This window comes from Toxotes jaculatrix, chromosome 4 (assembly GCF_017976425.1).
Source record: "Toxotes jaculatrix isolate fToxJac2 chromosome 4, fToxJac2.pri, whole genome shotgun sequence".
NCBI lineage: Eukaryota > Metazoa > Chordata > Actinopteri > Toxotidae > Toxotes > Toxotes jaculatrix.
Window position 1 is genome coordinate 4,107,138 of NC_054397.1, and position 23,205 is coordinate 4,130,342.

At 39.7% G+C, this 23,205-nt stretch overlaps 4 protein-coding genes across 6 annotated transcripts; all 4 read left to right on the plus strand.

Moving 5' to 3' along the window:
- The first annotated feature begins 1,060 nt into the window (after positions 1 to 1,060).
- Positions 1,061 to 6,194, plus strand: LOC121180808. Its single transcript, XM_041036459.1, has 10 exons — positions 1,061 to 1,163; positions 1,263 to 1,337; positions 1,838 to 2,140; positions 2,219 to 2,452; positions 2,884 to 2,988; positions 3,496 to 3,717; positions 4,689 to 5,015; positions 5,504 to 5,752; positions 5,865 to 5,958; positions 6,055 to 6,194. The coding sequence occupies exons 2-10, from the start codon at positions 1,283 to 1,285 to the stop codon at positions 6,074 to 6,076; spliced, it is 1,611 nt and encodes a 536-aa protein (XP_040892393.1). The 5' UTR covers positions 1,061 to 1,163; positions 1,263 to 1,282; the 3' UTR covers positions 6,077 to 6,194.
- An 887-nt stretch (positions 6,195 to 7,081) lies between these two features.
- Positions 7,082 to 11,783, plus strand: LOC121180730. Its single transcript, XM_041036354.1, has 10 exons — positions 7,082 to 7,253; positions 7,564 to 7,863; positions 7,943 to 8,176; positions 8,277 to 8,381; positions 8,648 to 8,860; positions 9,457 to 9,798; positions 10,564 to 10,821; positions 10,993 to 11,086; positions 11,210 to 11,254; positions 11,334 to 11,783. The coding sequence occupies exons 1-10, from the start codon at positions 7,199 to 7,201 to the stop codon at positions 11,365 to 11,367; spliced, it is 1,680 nt and encodes a 559-aa protein (XP_040892288.1). The 5' UTR covers positions 7,082 to 7,198; the 3' UTR covers positions 11,368 to 11,783.
- Positions 11,784 to 12,134: 351 nt separating this feature from the next.
- LOC121180731 lies at positions 12,135 to 17,072 on the plus strand. Of its 2 annotated transcripts, XM_041036355.1 has the most exons (9): positions 12,135 to 12,350; positions 12,602 to 12,904; positions 12,987 to 13,220; positions 13,846 to 13,950; positions 14,429 to 14,644; positions 15,328 to 15,666; positions 16,022 to 16,276; positions 16,511 to 16,595; positions 16,834 to 17,072. In XM_041036355.1, the coding sequence occupies exons 1-9, from the start codon at positions 12,296 to 12,298 to the stop codon at positions 16,859 to 16,861; spliced, it is 1,620 nt and encodes a 539-aa protein (XP_040892289.1). In that variant the 5' UTR covers positions 12,135 to 12,295; the 3' UTR covers positions 16,862 to 17,072. The 2 variants fall into 2 exon arrangements, with proteins under 2 accessions (XP_040892289.1, XP_040892290.1); XM_041036356.1 differs by lacking the exon at positions 12,602 to 12,904.
- A 630-nt stretch (positions 17,073 to 17,702) lies between these two features.
- LOC121180110 lies at positions 17,703 to 22,965 on the plus strand. Of its 2 annotated transcripts, none has more exons than XM_041035254.1 (11): positions 17,703 to 18,238; positions 18,335 to 18,411; positions 18,698 to 19,000; positions 19,080 to 19,313; positions 19,429 to 19,533; positions 19,622 to 19,837; positions 20,493 to 20,831; positions 21,379 to 21,636; positions 21,906 to 21,990; positions 22,088 to 22,145; positions 22,237 to 22,965. In XM_041035254.1, the coding sequence occupies exons 2-11, from the start codon at positions 18,357 to 18,359 to the stop codon at positions 22,327 to 22,329; spliced, it is 1,746 nt and encodes a 581-aa protein (XP_040891188.1). In that variant the 5' UTR covers positions 17,703 to 18,238; positions 18,335 to 18,356; the 3' UTR covers positions 22,330 to 22,965. The 2 variants fall into 2 exon arrangements, with proteins under 2 accessions (XP_040891188.1, XP_040891187.1); XM_041035253.1 differs by having other exon boundaries at positions 17,705 to 18,238; positions 22,234 to 22,965.
- The last annotated feature ends 240 nt before the right edge of the window (positions 22,966 to 23,205 follow it).

Here is a 23,205-nt window from a genome sequence, read left to right on the forward strand (position 1 = left end):
GTTGTTCTACCAGGCCGATGTCTCCTTTACATATTTCACCGAGATAACACTGTGATGCATCGGTAACCATTGTAGCCAATGTAGGACAAACAGACCACGGTTTATGAGGTCAAACATATGGTTTCACAGCTTCCTCTTGACATTTTCAGCACAAACCACAGAAGCTCACACTTATTTCAGTTATCTCGATAGATGACGAGTCGGTGCAATATGTGAAAATGTCAGAACTGAAATAAAAGATCACGAGGCAATAAAAATTAATAACAGATAGCAGATAGAATCAAAGCTTTCCATGTAAAATGTGACATCAAATAAGTTTGTGTTTGTGTGAAATTTGTGGTCAGGGCTGCATGTTGTTTGTCCACCACCTGCACAGAGACCAACAGTGTCCACTCAGTCTTCTTCAGCCATTACTTTGAAAAAAGCTTTGACTCTGCTTTTGTCTGGTGAGCGACATTTTCTATTATGGTCTCTGTTTAGTCACTGGGTGGGTTGAACAAAGCAGTTGTGAAAAAGCTGACACAGATAATGTTCTACAATCATTTCTCTGATCAGAGGCTGGAGAATCACAACAGCCTTGCAAACAAACACATCTCCCACCCTTGCACCTCACATCCCTTTAAAATCAAGGTAAGCAAGGCAAAAAAAAACCTGACCCGGCTCCATCTTAGTAGAGTCACATGCAGATGTTGTCACATTCAGTCTTGCATAACACATGTGTGAGTTTGTTGTTTTGCTTCTTGGATAGATTTTTTTTCTACTGGAAATGTGTGACCATAAATGAAAAATTGAGTATTCACCCAAAGATTGTTGATCTGCGCTGTTAATTCAGCCTTCAAATGTATCATTGAGACAATGCCGTTACAGTTTATCCAGCTGTTGAGATGTAATCTCACAGTTAGCACTTTCTTCAGAATTTTCATAAAACATGATCAAAGGAAAAACGGAAAGACATTAAAGTAATAATTCCTGCAAGCAGAGAGAATCAAGGGTTTCAAAATAAAAATGTGAGATGAAACACTGAGATAACTAGTTAATCACTTGTAGAGGAAGGATATGAAGTTCTGATGTCAGAGCTGTGTGCTGTTGGTCCACCTCTTTTATACAAACCAAATTTTCAGCCTGTCCGCTTCTGCCTGTGTTAAACGCTGCTGTTTTTACTGGTGAGTTATAGTTTCATTTCTCTTTTTACTTACTTGAATGAAGTCATTCTGACAGCATCAATACAAATACTGCAATTCAATCATTTCTTCTGATTACAGGTTTAGAGACTGAAACAGCCATGTTGCTGGCACAGGCTGGGTGTTTGTTTATGGGCTTCGTCCTGCACATCTCAGGTATGAACGACTGTCCATATTAAATTGTCAACGTGATACTTAACACATATTGATGAGCCAAAACATTATGACCACACCTGCCTGATATGCTGTTGGTCTTTTGTGTGGCACCAAAAAAGCTCAGAAACGCAGAAGCATTGACAAACACTGCCGTCCCTAGATTTATACTGCTGCCTACAAATATCTTGACTTATACTTAAGACTAAAGTTTTTAACAGAGAACCATGGGTTGTCTGGTAGGAAGTTTGATAGAAGTGATACAGTATTAGCATGGCTGATAAAAGTCAGGACATCCTGGCCTCTGCTTTTTCGGTTTTCATCTTTTTTTTTGGGTGGGGGGGGTCCTGTCTCATGTTAATGTGCTAGTGACATGGAAGTGCAACACTGAATGACTGCAATACCCCTTTCACTATATGATCCGTCACATGTAGTTTGACGGATCAGTTGTGACTGTGACTGTGTCCAGTCTGTCCGTTTGCTAATGAAAGCTTCCCTTAAAGGGGTTCATGGAAGAGCAAATAGGATGTGTGCTTTAAAAGGCTCTTCCTTGGAACTGCCCTGCTCAGCTGAACATCTCACCTCAAGCAAGAAATGGTACACTCTGCACGGGAAGGACCGCGGCTACATTCTGAGTAACTTCTCTGGAGATGGAAATCGTGTAAGTTACAACACGTCTGAAGGGAGTAATTTCACTCTAACATTCAACGACCTGAGAGAGAGTGATGAAAATGTTTACTGCTGCGGCCCCATGACTGAGGTCCCAGGGCACTGCTGGTTCCACAGAATTGAGCTCCAAGTTACAGGTACAGCTGCTGCCAATGATTAGTTACATTTGAATTTCATCAGTATATGAATTCTTAATTTATCAACCATCGTCTCAGACCTGCAGGTAAAGGCGATTCCCACCACAGAGGGACAGAAAGTCACACTGATGTGTAGCACCAGCTGTCCTCTGACTGAAAACCCTGAAGCCTACATCTGGTACAAGAACGGAGAGCTTCTCTATCAGGACTGGTCTCCCTGGTACCAAGAGCTGGTCAGCAGTGAGGAAGACATCAGATACTCCTGTGCTATCAAAGGCGTCAAGAATCTCAGTGCCCCTGAAATGTCAGTGGGTGAGTGACAACAGTTAGCTCCTAATTATATAATGAGGCATCTGACTAATATGGTCTTTAAGTTGTAGCTTTCAGATATTTCTTAGGATACATAAGGTTTTGGGGTTTTTTTTCCAAGTCTATTTTAATACAACACTAACATGGCTTATGCACATAGCACAGTTTATTGGTCTCTTTAATTATTCCTCCTGTCCATACTGGTCATGGAGCATGGACAGAAGTGTGCTCACCAAACGGTGGTGTCACAGTGCCCTGTCGTACACGTCTACAGCAAAGCGAAGCGTTAAACTACTGGAGGTCAGAAAAAGAAAGATTTTCAAGGAGTGCAGTGTTAGTTTTTGAGAAACTCACTGCAACCTTAATTTGTGAAGCAAATGAAATACTGTGGCTAGATTTGATGGTAATTCTGAATCCAGTTTCTTTTCGTGCAGATTCCGTCACACTGACCTGCTTTACTGTGACCTACGCTAACGGGGGAATGTGTTCTTATAACGAGACATCAGTGGATGAGCCCTGCTCCATCACATATCCCAGAGGTTTCCCCCCAAACACACAACACACAAATGCACATACCTCCCACTCCCACACAGATTTTAAGGTATAAGTGTGGACCCTGACTGACCACTGTCCAATGTGGCATGGACAGCAGTATACAGCTTGTAGTTAAGAGCAAATCGGTCACAAGAAGCTACTGTCAGGTCAGACCCTGTTGCAGTTTAGCTGTATTTGTAACTCACGAGTATTGTATGCCAACAAGAACACATGTGATCATGTGTAATTATGTGTACAGAGCAAAACAAAAATAATTAGTGTGGAGTTGCTCCTTAAATCCATTAAATTCACATTTTTACTACAGATATGGGTAAAAAAACATCAATCTTATGTTCACCTTGTCAGAGTTTCTTTGTCAAAAAAATAAAAGTTTTACGATGCTGAGAGAGACAGCAGTTTCACACATCTCTTAGAGTCAGTTACAACAATTTTATAAATCGTGTATTTGACTTTGACTGAGAAACTTAAGTATATTTATCATCTCCTAACAGAAATATATGTTCAAAGGACACATATAGATGTGGAATATGTCAGACTGACCTGCACCCCCGGCTGTCCTCTAACTGACTCTCAAACCGCCTATAGGTGGTACTGGAACGGCCATCTTTACAGATACTCAGAGAGTCAAAACTTTACAGTTCCCTTTAAGAGCTCTGAGGACAGCTTCTTCTGTGCTGTAAAAGGCCACGAGGATCTGCGCACGGCTGAAGTCTGTGAGTATGAGATTATGGTCTGGTGTAACTTATTGAACGGGACATTTGTGTCATTGGACTGTGTGTTTGAAAGGCAATGAACATCACAATGAACTGGATAAACTTTGTACAGGGTTTAAAATCTTTAACTAATGGTTGTTTCTTAATGGTTACTTTGTTCATGATTTCTTAGAATCTACAAATGCATAACTAACTTTTGCTGATGGGTTTTAAGAACACTTGGAACAGTTGATTTGATGGTTTATTAGAAAGTTGGAGCCATTAGCCCTTTATTAATGACTTCAAAACTTGGTTTACCAACATTTTTAACTGTTTTCTCACCAAATATAAGTACACAGTTATATTATTACTAAAATTGTTTTTAGCGTGTTCATTTTATTTTAAAGTACTAATTTAAAATACTACACAAAATACTACGCTACAAGAAAAGGTCTTGCATTCATAGTTTTAGTCACATTAAACTTACAATTCTTGCTAAATGATTAAGTATCAAAAGTAAAAATATCATTTTATTATTATATCAAAGAATACCATCCTTTCTATTAACTGACATGGATCTAATTTTAAATCCTCTGTATAATTTTGGGTAGTTTATTCTATCACTCTGCATCGTATTTTAAAAGGTCATCATGTGTTTTGAAGGTGAAATCTGTAAAGTCACCAGAAACTATGGCTTTCAAATGTAGCGCAGTAAAATGTACATTTAGGCCTACTAATGAAATGTAAGAAGAAAGTAGATTAAGTAGATTAAAATAAAAATGCTCAAAAAACTACAAATACTTGAGATTTTTACTGAAGTACATTACTAGAGGAAGTGCAATTAGTTACTTACCACCAGTGTCTTTTTTATAAGCTCTTATCTCCCAAAATACCAGCAAAAAAGATGGTGACATTTTTACGGCATTTACTACAGGTTTAAGCACTGATTTAAAGTGAGAAATTAAGTGATCTATCTATCATCTATATTTCAGGTTCTCTGGGTCACGCCTGCTGGAATGTGAATTATGTCAGCAGAAGAATCTGTGCCCTGCAAGGCTCTTCAGTCAACATTTCAAGCGAAAACTTGTATCCTGTAAATCTGAAGCCATTTTGGTATAAAGTGAAGAACAGCAATAAGGAGGATGCTGAAGAGCTGAGCAGCGCTGGTCGTGTCAAGTACCGTGACATGAATGGACACCAAATCCTGCAAATCACAAACCTAACGAGGAATGACTCAGCAGAATATACACTCAGAATCCAGACGTATAACAACAAACGGAAGTGGTCTATTTTTCCTGGGGTGACTTTGGTTGTCTCAGGTAATTACTTGGATTAAATCCTGAATACCTTTCAGACTATGTTACACTGTGTTACAGCAACTACACTGTATCTCTACAAGAGGACAAATTTGTTCAAACTTAATTTGGTTATTATTATTATTAGTAGTAGTAGTATTAGTATTAGTATTAGTATTAGTATTGTTATTGTTATTATTATTGTTGTTGTTGCAACACTGGATAAGGTTTGTTTGATAATCTTAAGAACAAAATTTGATGTTTTGCTGCTGAGCATTTTTGGACCCAGTTCAAGAATTGCAGGACTTCTCTGTCTGTGCTGGTGTTAATGCTTCTTGTGCTTCTGTGTACCCATCAGGAAAATCATCTATTCCTAAAAACATGTCAGCACTGTCGTCATCAGAATCTGACCACTTACGTAGGAGCTGTCAACCTTTCCAGTTCTGCAAGCCAGTTTACTCAATAGTTTCAAAGACAAAGCTGATTTCTCTTTCATACATACCATCTTTCAGGCCTGAAAGTGAGGATGACTCCTTCTGCTGTGGTGACAGAGGGCCAGAGAGTCACACTGACCTGCAGTACCAACTGTCCTCTGACCGGCGATACAACCTACATTTGGTACTCGAACAGTCGACCTCTGACCCTGCCAGGGAACCAAAACAAACACCTGGTTTTAGACCCAGTCAGCTGGCAGCATGCAGGAAACTACTCCTGTGCTGTCAAAAATATCACATCCCCTGTAGAGACTCTGACTGTTCAAGGTGGGCAAGGATTTTAGTTATCCACATGGACAGTTTCTGGAATTAAAGACGCACACTTTATTGCACTTCGAGTTGAACCAGTAACACAAATCTCACATCCATCTCTCTCCAGTTCTTGGGATGTCAATAGCAGCAATTAATATATTACGACTGACTGTTGCATTTCTGATCCCAGTTCCTCTACTTGTCTTCCACGTGTGGATGAGGTAAAAGACCCAATACTAGAAACTGCTGTGGCAGTGTGTTTGTGTTTGTGTTTGTGTGTTTCCCTCTGACATCTTCTCTGTTTTCTCACCCTGTAGATGGACTCGTCCAAGTTGGTAAGAGCTGACCATTGCAAAGGCACTTGTAAACTCAACAAATGGCTTTGAAAGCTTGTCGTGCACTTCTTCCCCCAAGTGGCCAATAAATATTTGATTGTAAGGTTTGTTGTGTAACGTTGTATTAAAGGTGCTAATCTTTACAGTGTGTTTCTATTGATCATGTACACTGTGATGTCTTGTGTTACACTATACTTTTTAGTTAGCCTTTCTGCATGGCAGGAACCTGCAACTTTATACAGAAAAGTGTTTCTATTATTTTGTACACCCAGTTGGTAAAAGTGAGGGCAGGCTCAATAACCGAAACAAACAAACCAACAAACAGACAGGTGAAAATATATAACAGGGGAAAGTTAAATGAAAAGGCAGCAGGTCGCCAAAGTCATTAAGATTTGTTGTCGAAAGATCTTGAATATCCTATACCAAATATCATGGCAATCTCTGTCCAATGGCTGTAGAGACATTTCACACAAATCCAAAAATGTCAACCTCATGGTGGTGCCATGGGACATATCAGAGGATCACTAAAGTCATTAGGATTCATCCTCCAGGGACCAGGAAAGTTTAATGTTTGTGACTAAAAAACATGTAACTGATTGGAAAAACTGTTGCTTATGCTTTTACCATCAAAGCTGAAATCTTTTAGGAAATATATCATAAAAATGTGTCAATGTCTAGACATTTCTGTGATACGTGAACAAATATAAAGCTAACCACACAAAACCACTGAAAGATGGAGGGAGGTGCTGCAGCTTCCTCTTCACAGGGTTTGCTCTTTTCAAAAACTAAAAGCACAAAACCACAAACACTTACATCACTGACAGCTTAACTTCTCCTGTCTGTCATACCTGAATATTTTAACACCTTTCTGATGAATAGACATTGCTGTTTAAGAGTTCACGTTTCAGTGCAATATACTATGTGGAAATGCAAGAAAAAAAAAACACATCAAGAGGAAGGAAATGACTTTTAGACGTGAACTCTATTTGTTCACCTCAGTCCATTCTGTCCTCTACAGCCTTCATTCTATATCGACTTCTGCTGATTCGACTTTTGACCAAAGTAATATTTTGGAATAATAACATTATATAGTCAGTGTTCTAATTAGAAGCCAAGCGACTACAACATGTTCTCGACTAAACTTGAATATGCGTTCGTGTGTTTCATCTTGTACATCCCAGGTATGAATGTTTGCTTATTTTATGTCCATTACATACTGCTATTGATGATAAATTGTAAGCAGAATATACAACATGTGTGATACGTAAGTAACTATCTGCTGTAAAAAGAAAAAAAAAGAAAAAGAAAAACAAACATGGAAAATCATCATTTTTTAATTTTTTCAAGTGTGTAAATTACTATGTTAACAGACTCATCAGCTCACCTTGAAAGAAATCCTTCATTTGTATCATTGTTATTTGGTGATTGATTGATTCATACAGAAAGCCACGTGTTTGTCTAAATGTTCTCTAATGAACGCTTCTGTTAAAGGACTCTGGGGACAAGCAAACAGCGTCTGTGCTTTACGAGGCTCATCCGTGGATCTGCACTGCTCAGCTGAACATCCCACTACAAGCATGAAATGGTACACTGTACACTGGGAAGACTATGAAGTTGTTCAGAATGAGCTTTCACTTGAAAATTGTGTGACATACAAGATGTATGTGTACAGTAACTTTACCCTAACGATCAATGATCTGAGAGAGAGTGATGAAAATGTTTACTGCTGCAAAGAGAATACAGACACACCAGAACACTGCTGGTCCAAAGGAACTAAGCTCCAAGTTGCAGGTACACTGGCTGTCAGTTATTCATTATCTTATGAGTAACATCAGTATATAAACACTAACCTTATACACCATAATCCCAGACCTGCAGGTAAAGGTGATTCCCACCACAGAGGGACAGAAAGTCACACTCATGTGTAGCACCAGCTGTCCTCTGACTGAAAACCCTGAAGCCTACATCTGGTACAAGAACGGAGAGCTTCTCTATGAGGACTGGTCTCCCTGGTACCAAGAGCTGGTCAGCAGTGAGGAGGCCGTCAGATACTCCTGCGCTATCAAAGGCTACGAGGATCTCAGAGCCCCTGAAGTGTCAGTGGGTGAGTGACGTAAAAATGTTTGGTTAAATTTAGAAACTTTGAAAAACTGTGACCATAGTTGGATAAAAATACTAAATCTCATTCTCATTCGTTTGCCCAGATTCCATCACATCAACCTGCTTTAGTGTGACCTATGCTAAAGGGAAAATGTGTTCTTATCAGCAGAAATCAGAGGATAGGCCCTGCTCCAACACATATCCCAGAGGTTAAGTTTCCTGCACACTCCGCATACACATCCCCAGGAACATCCTCCCACATCACCTTCCAACAATGTAGCTGTGCAAAATAAACAATCAAGAATGCCTTCTTCATGCAGCAACTGGCCAAATGCACATATGTTATAATACCACTTCCTAACAAAAATCACACCACACCACTAATTTGCTTTCCTCAAAAATGGAAAAAATATTTGAAAGATTTTTCCTCACTCTTTTAAACATTCTGCATTTTGTTCCAATTATCTCTCAACAGAAATACATGTTCAAAAGACACCTGCAACAGGTTATGTCATACTGAATTGCACCACCAGCTGTCCTCTGCCTGACCCTCAAACTGCCTATACATGGTACCAAGATGGAATCTTAAACATGTACTCTGAAATTCAACAGTTTGCAGTTTCCCTCTCTACTAAAAGATTATCCTGTGCTATAAACGGCCATGAGGATCTGCTCTCTGCTGAAGTCTGTGAGTACGACCTTGTGGTCTGTTACAACCTTTGCTTTTATTAAATGCACGTTCAGTTCAGCTGTGGCAATAGAAGTTTTTTCTTTTCTTTTTATTCTTTTCTTTTGTTTTGTTTTTTTTTTGCCTTAACTTATCATTATGAATAATTATAAAGTAAATGTTTCGCTTTCACTTTGCAGTTCTGTCTGCCACTGGGTACAAAATGAAGGCTCGATTTACAGTACAGAGGAAGTGTGTCTGTCATTGTGCAGCCAAAAGAGACAGAGCATAGTGCTTTTGTTTCCCCTGGTAACTCTGTCTACATCATAGCACTGCTGTGGTTACTTGTATGCATGATGCAATACTCAAATAAAATTATGACAATGCCACTTGACCGCTTCAGTGCACTTCACATGCTTTGTTCCTATCTTAATGCTTTTTGTTGGTAGTTACTAGGCTCTGAGGAAAACAGGATGAAATCCAGTCTTTGTACAGTGGTGCCAACAGTAATACAACTTAGGAAAGCTGGGTGGGGGGGTTGTCTATTGCCACTTTAATAATCATGTTCAAGCCTTAATCTCAGTCAGCTTCTTTTGAGTTTTTCATCTCTGTTTCAGGTGCTGATGATAAGAACTGCTGGAGTGTGAATTATGTCAGCAGGAGGATCTGTGCTCTGCAAGGCTCGTCGGTGAACATCTCAAGTAAATACTCGTATCCTGACCACCGGCAGCCCACGTTTAAATGTTGGTATAAACTCCAGCAAAGTGGTAAGGAGGATGCTAAAAATGTGATCAAGCCTGCAGGTCGTGTGGAGCATCATGACGACATGAAGAACCTCCACATCCTGAGAATTACAGAGCTGAGAAAAACTGACTCTGCAAAATACACATTCAAACTCCTACCAAAGGATGGAGGACAAAAACAGTCGGATTTACATGGAGTGACTTTGGTAATCACAGGTAATTCCTAAGAATAAATGCTTTTATATTTTAAGTAGAGAGTTTATTCCTCTCTTACCATGTATTGGCAGCAGTGGCAATAAATGCAACAGAATATGCATCGTCAAAATGATGTAACCATGGCTAAAATAAATGTCCACACTGGGGTTGCACACAAGGTTGCACATCACCTGAAATTAATTTCTTATACTGGCAGATCAAAACTGCTGAACATTCCAGAAGCCAGTTCAGGCATTATAGAGCTGGCTCATGTTTTACAGCTACTCGTGTGGGAAATGTATATAAGAGTTGTATAATTATGGTAAGAGATGTTATTATATTCCATATTATAAACAAGCGCAGGTAGGTATTGAATAGGAGAGGCCCATGAATGGACCTTTGAGGAACTTCACGTGTGATTTTTGTTTGTTCAGATTCATGATTACCAATTGACAAAGAGAAGTCCCTGTCTTGTAAATATACCAATTTAGCACAGTAGTTTTTTTGGAATTTGGGTGAATTTTTATTCACATATGAAGCGAAATGCTGCACTGCAGAGCCTGGCTGTCATTAAGGAGAGCAGCACACTGCAACACTGACAGGCTGAGGTGAACAAAACACAACAGAAAAGAACAGAGCCAGTTTTGATTGGCTTTATTTCAGCCAAAATCAATCCATTAAAACGTACTGCCTGCCGGCCAGTTTACTCAATTGGCAAAGAAAAGTTTTTAACTTTCAGATAATATCTTTCTTTTACACCTTGTAAGCAATCTAACCATCTTTCAGGCCTGAAGGTGACGTTTACTCCTTCTGCGGTGGTGGCCGAGGGCCAGAGAGTCACACTGACCTGCAGTACCAGCTGTCCCCTCCCTGACGACACAACCTACATTTGGTATATGAACAGTCAACCTCTGACCCTGCAAGAGAACCAAAGCAAACACCTGGTTCTGGACCCAGTCAGCAGTCAGCATGCAGGAAACTACACCTGTTCTATCGAAACCCACATACAAATCAGCTCGTATGAGAGGACTCTCACTGTTCAGGGTGGGCATGGCTTATAATACTAACTGAAAAGTTTCACGTTAGAGGCGCTGTTACATGTGAAACAGGCATTTTAAAAGGAAATAGGACATACTGTATACAGTTCCCCATCTCTTGTATTCTCATTATGTTTGTCCTACCAGCAACACAAATCATATATCCATTTCTCTGCAGCTCTCTGGAACTCAATGGCAATCATTAACGCAGTGAGACTGACTGTTGTATTACTGGTCCCGATTCCTCTACTTCTCTTCCACCTGTGGATGAGGTTAAAGTCTTGACATTCTTCATTTTGCATCAATTTACGTTTACTTCCTGCAATCAACTTTTCCTATTACTGACTTGAGGGGTTGCAATAGTTATTTGTATTTTCTGACCAAAATGTATCCAGGAAGAAGAAAACTCAGCCCTGCGACGCTGAGCCAAATTACAAAAGGTGAGTACAGAATCTGAAAGCTGCAAAGTGTGTTTTCTTGTTTTCCTCTGTAAACGCCTCTGTTCACTCAACTCTGCAGATCAGCTCGTAAGCAGAGAACACATCAGTCCTGATCATGAATCCTGCAACTGATGCACAGAGGCAACCAGAGCAGCATGAAGACGCACTGTACCTACGCATGACATTTAACACTGTCAGTCCTCTTCATTTAGGTCCCTTTTGGCAATGAATGTTTTTAGCTCTTTCTGGACTTCCTGCAGTGTGCTGTATATCGTGCGACACAATACAAAGATCACACAAATCTATGGTCATCCATCTTCCTTTCGGACCAAATTGTCAACAGAATCACATATTCGTGTTCACACAAAGTTAATGCCTGGCTGGTGAGCACAGTGGTGCCCCATGTCTGCTGGATATAAATTAAATAAGCACCTGTTTTGCAATACAAAAAAAACAGCTCATGATGCAGCTTTAAGATCAGAAACAAGGCGAGTGCAAGGCAAGTGGTTATGGTGTTACTGTAAGTGGTGCATGGTTACAGTGTTCATGAATATCTGTATCTAAAGGTTTATCAGCATTAAAAAACTCACTCTGACACAGATTGTATCTGCACCTTCCTTTTCCTTCCGATTCACATCTCCGTGTTTGACATTTTGACATTTTTTATGTGATAAAAAGAAGTGTGACAAGGTGTGTCAGCCAGTGCAGCAGACATAACTAACATTTTCCTTGACATAACTGTGTATCTAATCATCTACCGTAAACCTGAGAGGTTTTTTTTTTTCCAAATATAATACAGACTCACACAATAAGGAAGTGGGGTTTTTTTTTTGGTCTCCGAGCTGCAGAATGCAAACACCCTCACTGACAGTCTGTGCTCTTTGCTTTTGGTGGTATTTTTAATTTTGACTTCTGTCCACATTTTGGGGGGTTTTTTTGCCTGTTTATGAGCTTTTGTAAACAGACCAGTTGTGATAAGGATGATACAAATCCTGTCACACAATTAACTTTCTGATAAGGAACTGAAGACCTACAACAGCCATGTTGTTGGAACAAGCCGGATGTGTGTTCATGGGTTTCATCCTATACATCTCAGGTATGAACGACTGTTTATCGTTTATCGTATAGTGATGATTAGTGATGATTAATTTCCCATACATGTGGTGAAAATATTAACTAATTGTGAATTGAATTATGGAAAACAAGACTCCTTCTATTCAGCTGTCGTTATTGTTATTAGTGTATCCATTTAAAATGCCCTCAGTTTACACAATTCTACATTTTTAAACCATGACAGAAGATGTACAGTATAAATCTAATGTTATCTTATGAAATCTTCTGTTAAAGGGGCTCACGGACTAGAAAATAGCATCTGTGCCTTAAAGAGCTCATCAGTGAATATATCCTGCTCAGCTGAACATCATACTCCAAGCACGAAATGGTACACCTTACACTTGAACAACTCCAAATATGTTCAGAATGAGGTCCCTGCAGACGGAAATCGTGTAACATACCACATGTCTGGAGAAAGTAACTTCATTCTAACCATCAACGATCTGAGAGAGAGTGATGAAAATGTTTACTGCTGCAGTGAAACTACTCACCAACTGGGACACTGCTGGAGCACGAGAACTGAGCTCCATGTTGCAGGTACAGTGGCAGGATGTCAGTGTTTTCTCTTCAAGAATAAAGTCAGTATATGAACTCTAACCTTGTACGCCATAATTCCCAGACACGCAGGTAAAGGTGATTCCCACCACAGAGGGACAGAAAGTCACACTCATGTGTAGCACCAGCTGTCCTCTAACTGAAAACCCTGAAGCCTACATCTGGTACAAGAACGGAGAGTTTCTCTATGAGAACTGGTCTCCCTGGTACCAAGAGCTGGTCAGCAGTGAGGAAACCGTCAGATACTCCTGCGCTATCAAAGGCTACGAGGATCTCAGAGCCCCTGAAGTGTCAGTGGGTGAGTGACAACATTTGGCTCTTTATCATATGATGACTGGCTGAGCATGGTCTTTGAAGTTTTTGGATAAATCTTAAGCGACCAGTGTGTACGATTTAGTAGCATCTAGCGGTGAGGTTGCAGATTGCAACCAAACAAATAACCCCTCTCCTTATCCTTCCATTTCCAAACATGATAAATGGCTCATGGACAAAGCATGAAAACAGTCACCACACTGCCCTGTGAAACCTGTCTGCAGTAACAGTAGCAGTTATCAAATGGCGCTTTTCGGCATCCCCAGCCATTTTCATCCCAACAGCGCTGTCTGTTGACCTCCTGTTTGTTGACAGTGACCCCTGAATTCTTAGTAAGGCCACCACTAACACTCTGAGGCGGTAAAATTACACCCCCTGCTGTACAAAATAAACACCTACAACAGGACTGCTGTCACAGGGCGTTCTCATTGTGGTGGTTAATATTTTCCATTGGTGCAGTAAATACTTTTTGCTTTTAAAACCTGGTCATACAAGATTTTCAGGTGGTGTTGACTCTTTAACAGCTCTAATGGAGCCTTAAATCATAAAGCTTTTAAAATCCTGTGTCTAAGTTCACCATCTGAAATACTGGATGTTGTGTTTTTGTCCAGATTCTGTCACTCTGACCTGCTTTAGTGTGACCTATGCTACAGGGAGAATGTGTCCTTATCAGAAGACATCAGTGGATAAGCCGTGCTCCATCACATATCCCAGAGGTTAAGCTTCCCCGACACTCCTCGAACATTTGCACATTAAAAACACACACCCCTCCGACCCCCACACTTATAAAGTCATGATGATTCATAATACAGATGAGAAAAAAACAGACTTTGTTGTATTGCTGACATGGCCACATTTGATTTATTTCAAACTTTGATAATGCACGTGTGGTGACACATAGACCAGTGTGAGCTCTAATGTAGGTCCATCAAAAAAAAAAAAAAGTAGCACCGCTCTTGTCCAGGATTGTTTCCAGTTTTCATTTGAGCGACAACATTACCATCATTTTGTTGGTAAGCATGTTGTACTCAACAACAATTTCACAAATGTGTAAAAATCTAATTATTTTGTAAAAAACATTCTACACATTCTACACATTATGCTACACTGAACAGTTCATGTAATGGATCTATCAATTAACCTATCAAGTCATGTCATAGCGGCTGATGAAAAGTTTTTAACGTCTTCCAACAGAAGTATATGTTCAGAAGACACATGCGAGGAGCCACGTCACACTGACCTGTAACACCAGCTGTCCTCTGACTGACCCTCAGACTGCTTACAGATGGTACAAGAAAAAATATGTTTACAGATACTCCGACAGTCAACAGCTTACAGTTTCCAGCGCCACAGCTGAAAGCTTCGCCTGTGCGATAAAGGGCCTTGAGGATGTGCACTCTGCTGAAGTCTGTGAGTATGAACCGGCTCATGGTCCGTTATAACCAGTGACCACCAGGAGTATCAGCGTGTTTGATTTCTGTCCGGCTGAGCCGTGTTACTTCATAAACAGTACTGGCACTTTCTAATGAATGTTGGTGCTTCATAGTATTTATCATGACTTTTTACACTTTTCCTCTTTCCTTGTGAATTCGGTCAGTTTTTTTCCTACGCTCACAAACTTGGCAGAGACTGTTTTCTCCTCTTTTCTTGGCACATTACGATTTGCTAAAATTACATTCTTGAAACCTCACAGATGCACATACAGCTAATTGCTGATTGCTCAGATATGACTCATGTGTTTGTGAAATACATCTCTCACTGTCAGAATTTCCGATGTGTCAGTCCCAAACACCACATAAAGCATTTATCTACATCTGTGAGATAAGTACACTTCCGTATAATTACACATCGGAAAATTTAAGATATTGAATCATTGCATTGTAAAGATATTTTCACCGGTGTTAAGTAGTAGTCATCAGTAGTTGGATTCTGGTTAGGTTCTGATGAAATACAACCTTAAAACAGGATTTATACTGTAAGAAAAATGTAGTTTGAGGCTGGTACTTCTGAAATTTGGACACATTTTTTGGAAAAATTTGCTGTGGTTGAAGATCTTCAACCACAGAAAAATGATGTTTGAATTAATCTTTCAGGTATTAAGAATAACACCTGCTGGACAGTGAATTTTGTCAACAGAAGAATCTGTGCCCTGCAAGGCTCCTCAGTGAACATTTCAAGTGAATACACGTATCCCGACAACCAGCAACCCCAGTCTACCTTTTGGTATAAAATAAGGAAAATGGGCAACGATGATGCTGAAAAGCTAACTGAGGATCCAGGTCGTGTGGAGTATCATAAACATCAGAGCCACCACATCCTGAGACTGAAAAACCTGAAGAAAAGCGACTCAGCAGAATACACATTCAGACTGCTATCAGAGAATGGAGAATGGAAACAGTCACATTTTACTGTAGCTACACTGACTGTCACAGGTAACTCTTTTCTCATTAAAATATTTAAATGCTTCTTTTTTCTATACACAACTTTACTGTTTATTCTCCATGCACTGGTATCAGGCAGCAGACTCTACATATTAAAGACTGCATGAGACACCTAAAATTTGGAGAGTCCACGTCGTTAAAATAATGTAACTGTGGCAAGTATTGCTTCTGAAGCCGTAAGGTGCTAAATGTATAAGGCACACAGTATTTCATGAATATTTTAAGTGTTTTCTGAAAACACTTTTATCAAGAGTTGTGTTGGTTGCAAGTCACTTTACCCAATATGCATATAAAAGCTTTTAACCTGTGTCTTTTTCAATAAGTGACCAGTCTAACCATCTTTCAGGTCTGAAAGTGAGGATGACTCCTTCTGCAGTGGTGACAGAAGGCCAGAGAGTCACACTGACCTGCAGTACCAGCTGTCCCCTCACGGACGACGCAAATTACATTTGGTACATGAACAGTCAACCTCTGACCCTTCCGGGGAACCAAAGCAAACACCTGGTTTTAGACCCAGTCAGCTGGCAGCATGCAGGAAACTACTCCTGTACCGTCAGAACCCATAACATCAGTTCTTTAGAAGAGACTCTCTCTGTCAAAGGTGAGTGTGGCTGAGGCAACTGTTGCTGCGGCTGTACCTCCCAAAGACACTTACTGTACGTTTAGCAGCAGGACAACGAAGAAAAGGCAAATGGTCGATACTTCAGTGCTGAGGATTACACGTCAGGCACATGAATGATATACGAGGCTCAAAATACAATGCTCTGTCTTCTTTTTTATTCTGTCTAAATGTTTTTAAATTTGTTACACAAATCTTACAACCGTCTCTTTCCAGCTCCAGGGCCAACAATGGGAATTATGAATGCAGTAAGACTGGCTGTTGTGTTGTTGATCTCAGTTCTCCTCTGCTTGTGGATGAGGTAAAAGGATTTTTGATTTTTGTACTTTCACTTTGTCTAGTCACTGTTTAACGGATTTGTTTCTAACAATAGTTACTTGCATTATCTGACCACTAAAATACGTGAAGAAGAAAACCCTTCTTGCTAAACCTAATAGAGTACAGACTGAGGGTGAATACTCAATTTGAGAACCAGAAACTGCTTCTATGTTTGTGTGAGTGTTCTTCTATCATCCTCTATTGTCCTCTCTACCTTGCAGTGCGTCAACATGTCACTCAAGGTCATAAACCCTGTGGCTGCAGCACAGACAGAACCAACTGAGCAGCAGGAAGACACTGTGTAACATCTGCTTGGTTTTTGGACTCTTTTTTTCAGTTTACACTTCTTCATGTAGGTCCCCCTTGGAAAGATATCATTTAAGCACCATGGAGGCACCTTTTAAGTTCAGAGCTGATGCGGTGTGTGGCATGTGGTACTGCAAAAATAAAGAGATCACAATAAAAGAACCTACAAATAATGGCCTCTTTCTTTTTGGCAAAGCCACACCAGGAACTTTGACTTCAGCCACTGTACTGCATGAGTAAACAATTTGTGCAAATGTAACACACTTATCAAATGCAAATACATCTAAATTACTGTTATGATTATTATGAGACCAAAAGTCCAAAGCCACACCAGTGGTGGCGAGGGACAGAGATCAAAATAAACAGGGCTGAGACAGGTCTAGAAAAGGGAACAAGAGGGTCCAAAGACAAACCATGACACCATGGGCCACCAGAACAGCTTCAGCGTGCCTTTTTATAGCTGTGTGGTATGTTATTAGGACAAATATGAGATAAGTGTTTACCACCTCACTGTACTCTGAATACCTTAAGGTAGATTGTTTTGACCTGAACTGGACACATCATGATCCTTTGACCTCACCCTGATCCACATCCATGTGCAGCTCGATTATATGAACTGGATCGCTAATGACTGAACTCTGTATAAATTTGAAAAAAAAAAAAAACGAAGTGTTTTTTCTGAAATTTAAGTGAATGTGAAGCAACTGCAAAAGGCGAAATATGTTCTTTTTTTTTTTATTTAGGGTGAAGCTGTGGAGATGTACTAAGGGATCAGTTGCATGGGTCTTTTCTTGTAAATTTAGTCATAATACACTCTAAAGTCCAGGCATCTATGCAGATTTGAAAATGTAAAAAAAAAAAATCTTCTTTTTCTATGTTTTATCTAGCTGTTTGTTAGCCTCCTCCCCTGTATGTTCTCGCCACAAACCAACCGCAGATAACGCTTTGCTCATGATCATCGTCTCATTGCTTAACTTTGACACCATCATTCCACTGTTTAATACTTTTGCAATATGTAAAAATGTCAAAATTTAAAAAGGTTATTAAGTGAGAAGTAAGAGAAGAGAAGTAGTGACTGCCTATAGATGAAACTAATATTTCCCATGTTAAAAAAAAAAAAAGCGATATTACATTAATCTTTTTAGAAATACTTTTGGTACGCATGAAGAAAAAAATTATCTCTGGAGGAGGAAGGAAGGAAGACATTTTTATGTATCGACTGTGACATGCTGTTTGCCTCCCACCCTCACACTGACCACCAGTCCTCCTCTGTCTTCTTCAGCCTACACTCTGTTAAAGGACTGTTTTCAGTTTTGACTGGTGAGTTACATTTTTGATATTTTTGTCAGTTGTCTTAATGCAGCGGTTGTGAAAAATAAGATACCAGTACTGTTATTGAATCAATTTTCTGGTCAGAAACTGAAGGACTACACCAGCCATGCTGTTGGCACAAGTTGGATGTATGCTTATGGGTTTCATCCTGTACATCTCAGGTATTATTTATTGTTTTGTTTTGTTTTGTTTTGTTTTGTGATTGAAGATCTGAAAACATTTTATGAAAATTAACATATAACGAAACCAAAGATAAAAAAGAAAACATTGCATATTAGCCCTAAATCTTTTCACATAAACTAGCTTTAGAGCTGATCTTACTGGACTAAGATCTTGATATTTCTTTAAATTATTGTATATCATACTGTGGTGATAAGTAAACATTCAGTAGTTGAAAAATATCAATCTTTCCAGATGTTTGCTGATAAAAAAAATCTTCCTTTAAAGAGGTTCAGGGACAAAAAAACAGCATCTGTGCTTTAAAAGGCTCAGCAGTGGATCTGCGCTGCTCAGCTGAACATCCCACTTCAAGCATGAAATGGTACGCTGTACACTGGAATGACTCCAAGCATGTTCAGAAAGAGCTCTCTGCAGGTGGAAAGCATGTGACATACAACATGTCTGAAGACGGTAACTTCACTCTAACAATCAATGATCTGAGAGAGAGCGATGAAAATGTTTACTGCTGCCAAGAGAATACAGACACACCAGAAAACTGCTGGTACAATGGAACTAATCTCCAAGTTGCAGGTACACTGACTGTCAGTTATTCATTATCTTATGAGTCACATCTGTATATAAACACTAACCTTGTACACCATAATCCCAGACCTGCAGGTAAAGGTGATTCCCACCACAGAGGGACAGAAAGTCACACTCATGTGTAGCACCAGCTGTCCTCTGACTGAAAACCCCGAAGCCTACATCTGGTACAAGAACAGGGAGTTTCTCTATGAGGACTGGTCCCCCTGGTACCAAGAGCTGGTCAGCAGTGAGGAAGCCGTCAGATACTCCTGCGCTATCAAAGGCTACGAGGATCTCAGAGCCCCTGAAGTCTCAGTGGGTGAGTGAAGGTTTAACCTGTTCTACTTTTAAGAAAAACTCAACAACATTCAAGTGGAGCTGGATAAATCTGAGTTCAGCAATCAAAATACTAAATTTCATTTCTTTTTGTCCAGATTCTGTCACATCGGCCTGCTTTAGTGTGACCTATGCTAAAGGGAAAATGTGCTCTGATCAGCAGGAATCAATGCAGGAGCCTTGCTCCATCACATATCCCAGAGGTTAAGTTTCCCCAAAAGACCACAAACACACCGACATCAACCCCAAGACAGTGAATGATGAAATGTGTATTTTCTCATCTCTTAACAGAAGTACATGTTCAAACGACTCCTGAGGAAGACTATGTTGTAATGGCCTGTAAGGGCAGCTGTCCAATGGCTGGCAATCAAACTGTCTATAGGTGGTACTGGAACAAAGAGCCATTCAGTGACTGCGAGAATCAGCACATAACAGTTTTCAGGTCTTATGACGAATTTGTGTCTTGTGCTGTAAAAGGCCATGAAGACCTGCACTCTGATGACATCTGTGAGTATGAAGCAACTTATCGTCTTTATTAACACATGGAAATAGAGTCTTTGAATCAATTAATCTGCATGTATATAGGGTGATAAGAAATATTATAATTTCACTCATGTCCAAACACGACTGGGGGTAGACAGCACAAATACGCAGCAGCCCTGATTTAATCATCATCAAAGTATAAAATTTTAATAAAATATAAATAAACAATCATAATGTCAGTCAGGGCTTAGTCATCTGCTTTAGAGTCTCACCTCATTAGATACCTTTCAATGACTTAACATAGTTGAAGCAGAAACTATCTGGCCTCTTCGTACCTTTCCTTGTGTGGCCTTAAAATATCACTTATAGCTTTTGCTTCTTTGTGATTTACAGTTATTGCTGCAAGAATTTCTGTTTTTTCAGTCTCAAACACTGAATAGGGATTGCATGCAACAAAATTCCCCAGATCAAACTCTAACCACAGATATTGAAATTACACGGTCAGCGTTCTTTAGACCTCCAGGCCGCCAGGACACCCTAACAGTTTAGATCTTTGTAAAGTCAGAGCCACTTAGTCCATAAGTAATTTTGTTGATGGTTAATCATCTAGAGAAATGAGCAATATATGAAAATAACGTATAAAAATTATGTTTCTAAAAGTCTTTAATCTATTTTTTAGGCTCTTCTGCGGTGAACTGTTGGATTAACAATTATGTCAGCAGGAGAATCTGTGCCCTGGAAGGTTTTTCGGTGAACATTTCAAGTCAATACTCACACTCCACAAGCAGTAGTAAGATTACAAAATCATGGTATAAAATAAAGAGGCCTGGTGTGGATGGTCCTGAATATGTGAGCGATGCCGGTCGGGTGGAGTATCACGGCGACATGAAAAACCACCACGTGCTAAGAATCAATGACCTGCAGAAGAAGGACTCAGCAGAATACATATTCGGATTCAAACACGATTATGAAAAACGGCAACAGCCTGATTTATCTGGAGCGATTTTAGTTGTCACAGGTAATTCTTCAGCTTAAACACCTGAATATCATTTAACACATAATCTGCTACTGCCTCACCATGTACTCGCAGCAGCCAGCAGTTACTGCATGTGTGTTATCACACATTAATGTCTGTACAACAGCATTTAACTGTGGTTAATGCCTCAGGAGATAACACTTGCGATATATCATATACAAATGATCTGAGGGTGGCATGCTTCCAAGAATGTTATTTTTCTCACGACATGTGTGAGAAGGTAATCTACAAATCTTTCTTAAACTGATGTGACAGATTTCAACAGTTTCAAGTGTTACTTCCCCTTGGCCTGGCCAACCTATACCAGATCATTGTTGTCAAGAATGTTACTCGCTGTAAGACTTTATATTTGTTTTTTTACTTTTCCAAATGTTTTTATCCTATCAAATTCTGCTTTTCATTAATGTGTCACACGTTCCCTGAGAGAAATGGTATCAGGTAATTTGATAACTGCAAGTCAGTCTACCAAATGCGCACACAAAAGCTTAAGCATCTTTATAATTTAATGACCAATCTAACCATCTTTCAGGCCTGAAAGTGACAGTGGCTCCTTCTGCAGTGGTGAAAGAGGGCCAGAGAGTCACACTGACCTGCAGTACCAGCTGTCCTCTGACTGACGACACAATCTACACTTGGTACTTTAACAGTCGAGAACTGAACCTGCCCAGGAACCACAACAAACACCTGGTTCTACGCTCAGTCAGCTGGAAGCATGCAGGAAACTACTCCTGTGCTGTCAAAGCTCTCCAAGAGATATCTTCACCTGAAGCGACGCTCACTGTCAAAGGTGAATATGGCTTTAAATTTTTATGAAATCGTTGTGTTCTTTTACATACGTATGTGCTCTCTGACCAGCCAACATGACTGTGGTCTGTTGTAAGGCAAGGCAAGGTTTATTTATATAGCACCATTCGTACACAAGGTAATTCATAGTGCTTTACAGTTGTACAATAATGATTTCAAAAGACCTCCTCAAGTGTCACCAGCAAAGCAAAAGATTACCATGACTCTACCCATCTCATCTCACATCTCACACCTATATCTCTCCGGCTCAAGGGAACTCTGTGGTGATACTGAATGCTGTAAAACTGATTCTTTTATTATTGATCCTGCCTGCTGTATTTCTCTACCTGTGGATGAGGTAAAAATCTTCCTTTTTCTACTTTCATTATCTGTGGTCTTCTTGTTGACTAAGTAAGTTTGTTTTTAACATGAATAATTTGACCAATAAAATCCAGGACGAAGAAAACTCTGACCCCCACTTCTGAACTAAGTGACAAAGTACAAACTGGACAGGTGAGTACAAAACCAGAGAACTAGAAATTAGTCTTTGTGTGTGTCCGTGTGTGTGCTCTTTTGGTCATCTGTCTTCTCTGCCCCTCAGAAGAACGATGTGTATGAGAATGTCACTCTCAGCGACATTAATCCTGCAACCCAGAAGGGACCAGCAGAGCAGCGGAAAGACACTCGGAAACGTTAGCTTGGATTTTAGATACACATGAAAGGCACTGTGCAGATAAAATGTTTGTATTATTCAGATTCAAGTCAGACAAACAAAATCTGACCACTACAAAGAGTATGTGCTTAACCATGCTCCAAACCGGAGGGTCACATTTACCTTTATCCTTTGTGCTATCTACTTCCTGCTTCAGCAGTCACTGGGGGTTGGATGCAAGGCTCTTATCTAGAGATGAATCACACATGTTCTTGTTAACGGTCTATGAAAGAAGCAGTGACATGCTGCGTGCTACCGCCACCATCGTAAAACAGATCTACTCAGTTTTGCATCTTAAGAGTTTTTGGGTTATGATTAAATCTTGTTATATTTTACATGTTTTAATGCCACATTTATCTTCTTTTTAATCAGTATTCCTTTTTGTATTTTTTTTGTTTGTTAATAGCATCTAATATAGTTGCTTTTTTTATGTACAGGGGATTCAAAAATGAAGAATACACACATATCCATTCCACTGTATAACATGCACTAGAGATAACTTTGTAGAAGCCTTTTTGCTTCCTTCTTCCACTGCACATATCCATTTGTTTTTATTATTGTATGTCTCTCACCACTATGTTTTAATTGAGCAAACAGATTAAAACAAAATTCCAAAAGACATATTTCTTCTGTAAACTGAAACTTTTCTCAAAACCAAAGCCAGTGTGCCACCCAGCTGTTGTCTCCATTGCTGTTTGAGGGTAGGATTCTGCTTCTGAAGATGGAGATTTTTTACTTTTTTAACTGCTAATTGCACACGATTTACAAATCTGTGGGCAGGGACAGAGGAAACTGTGTTTGCAAGATTAAGGCTGGGGCACTGTGAAATGTGTACTAAACAAAACAATGGTAATTGTAAAT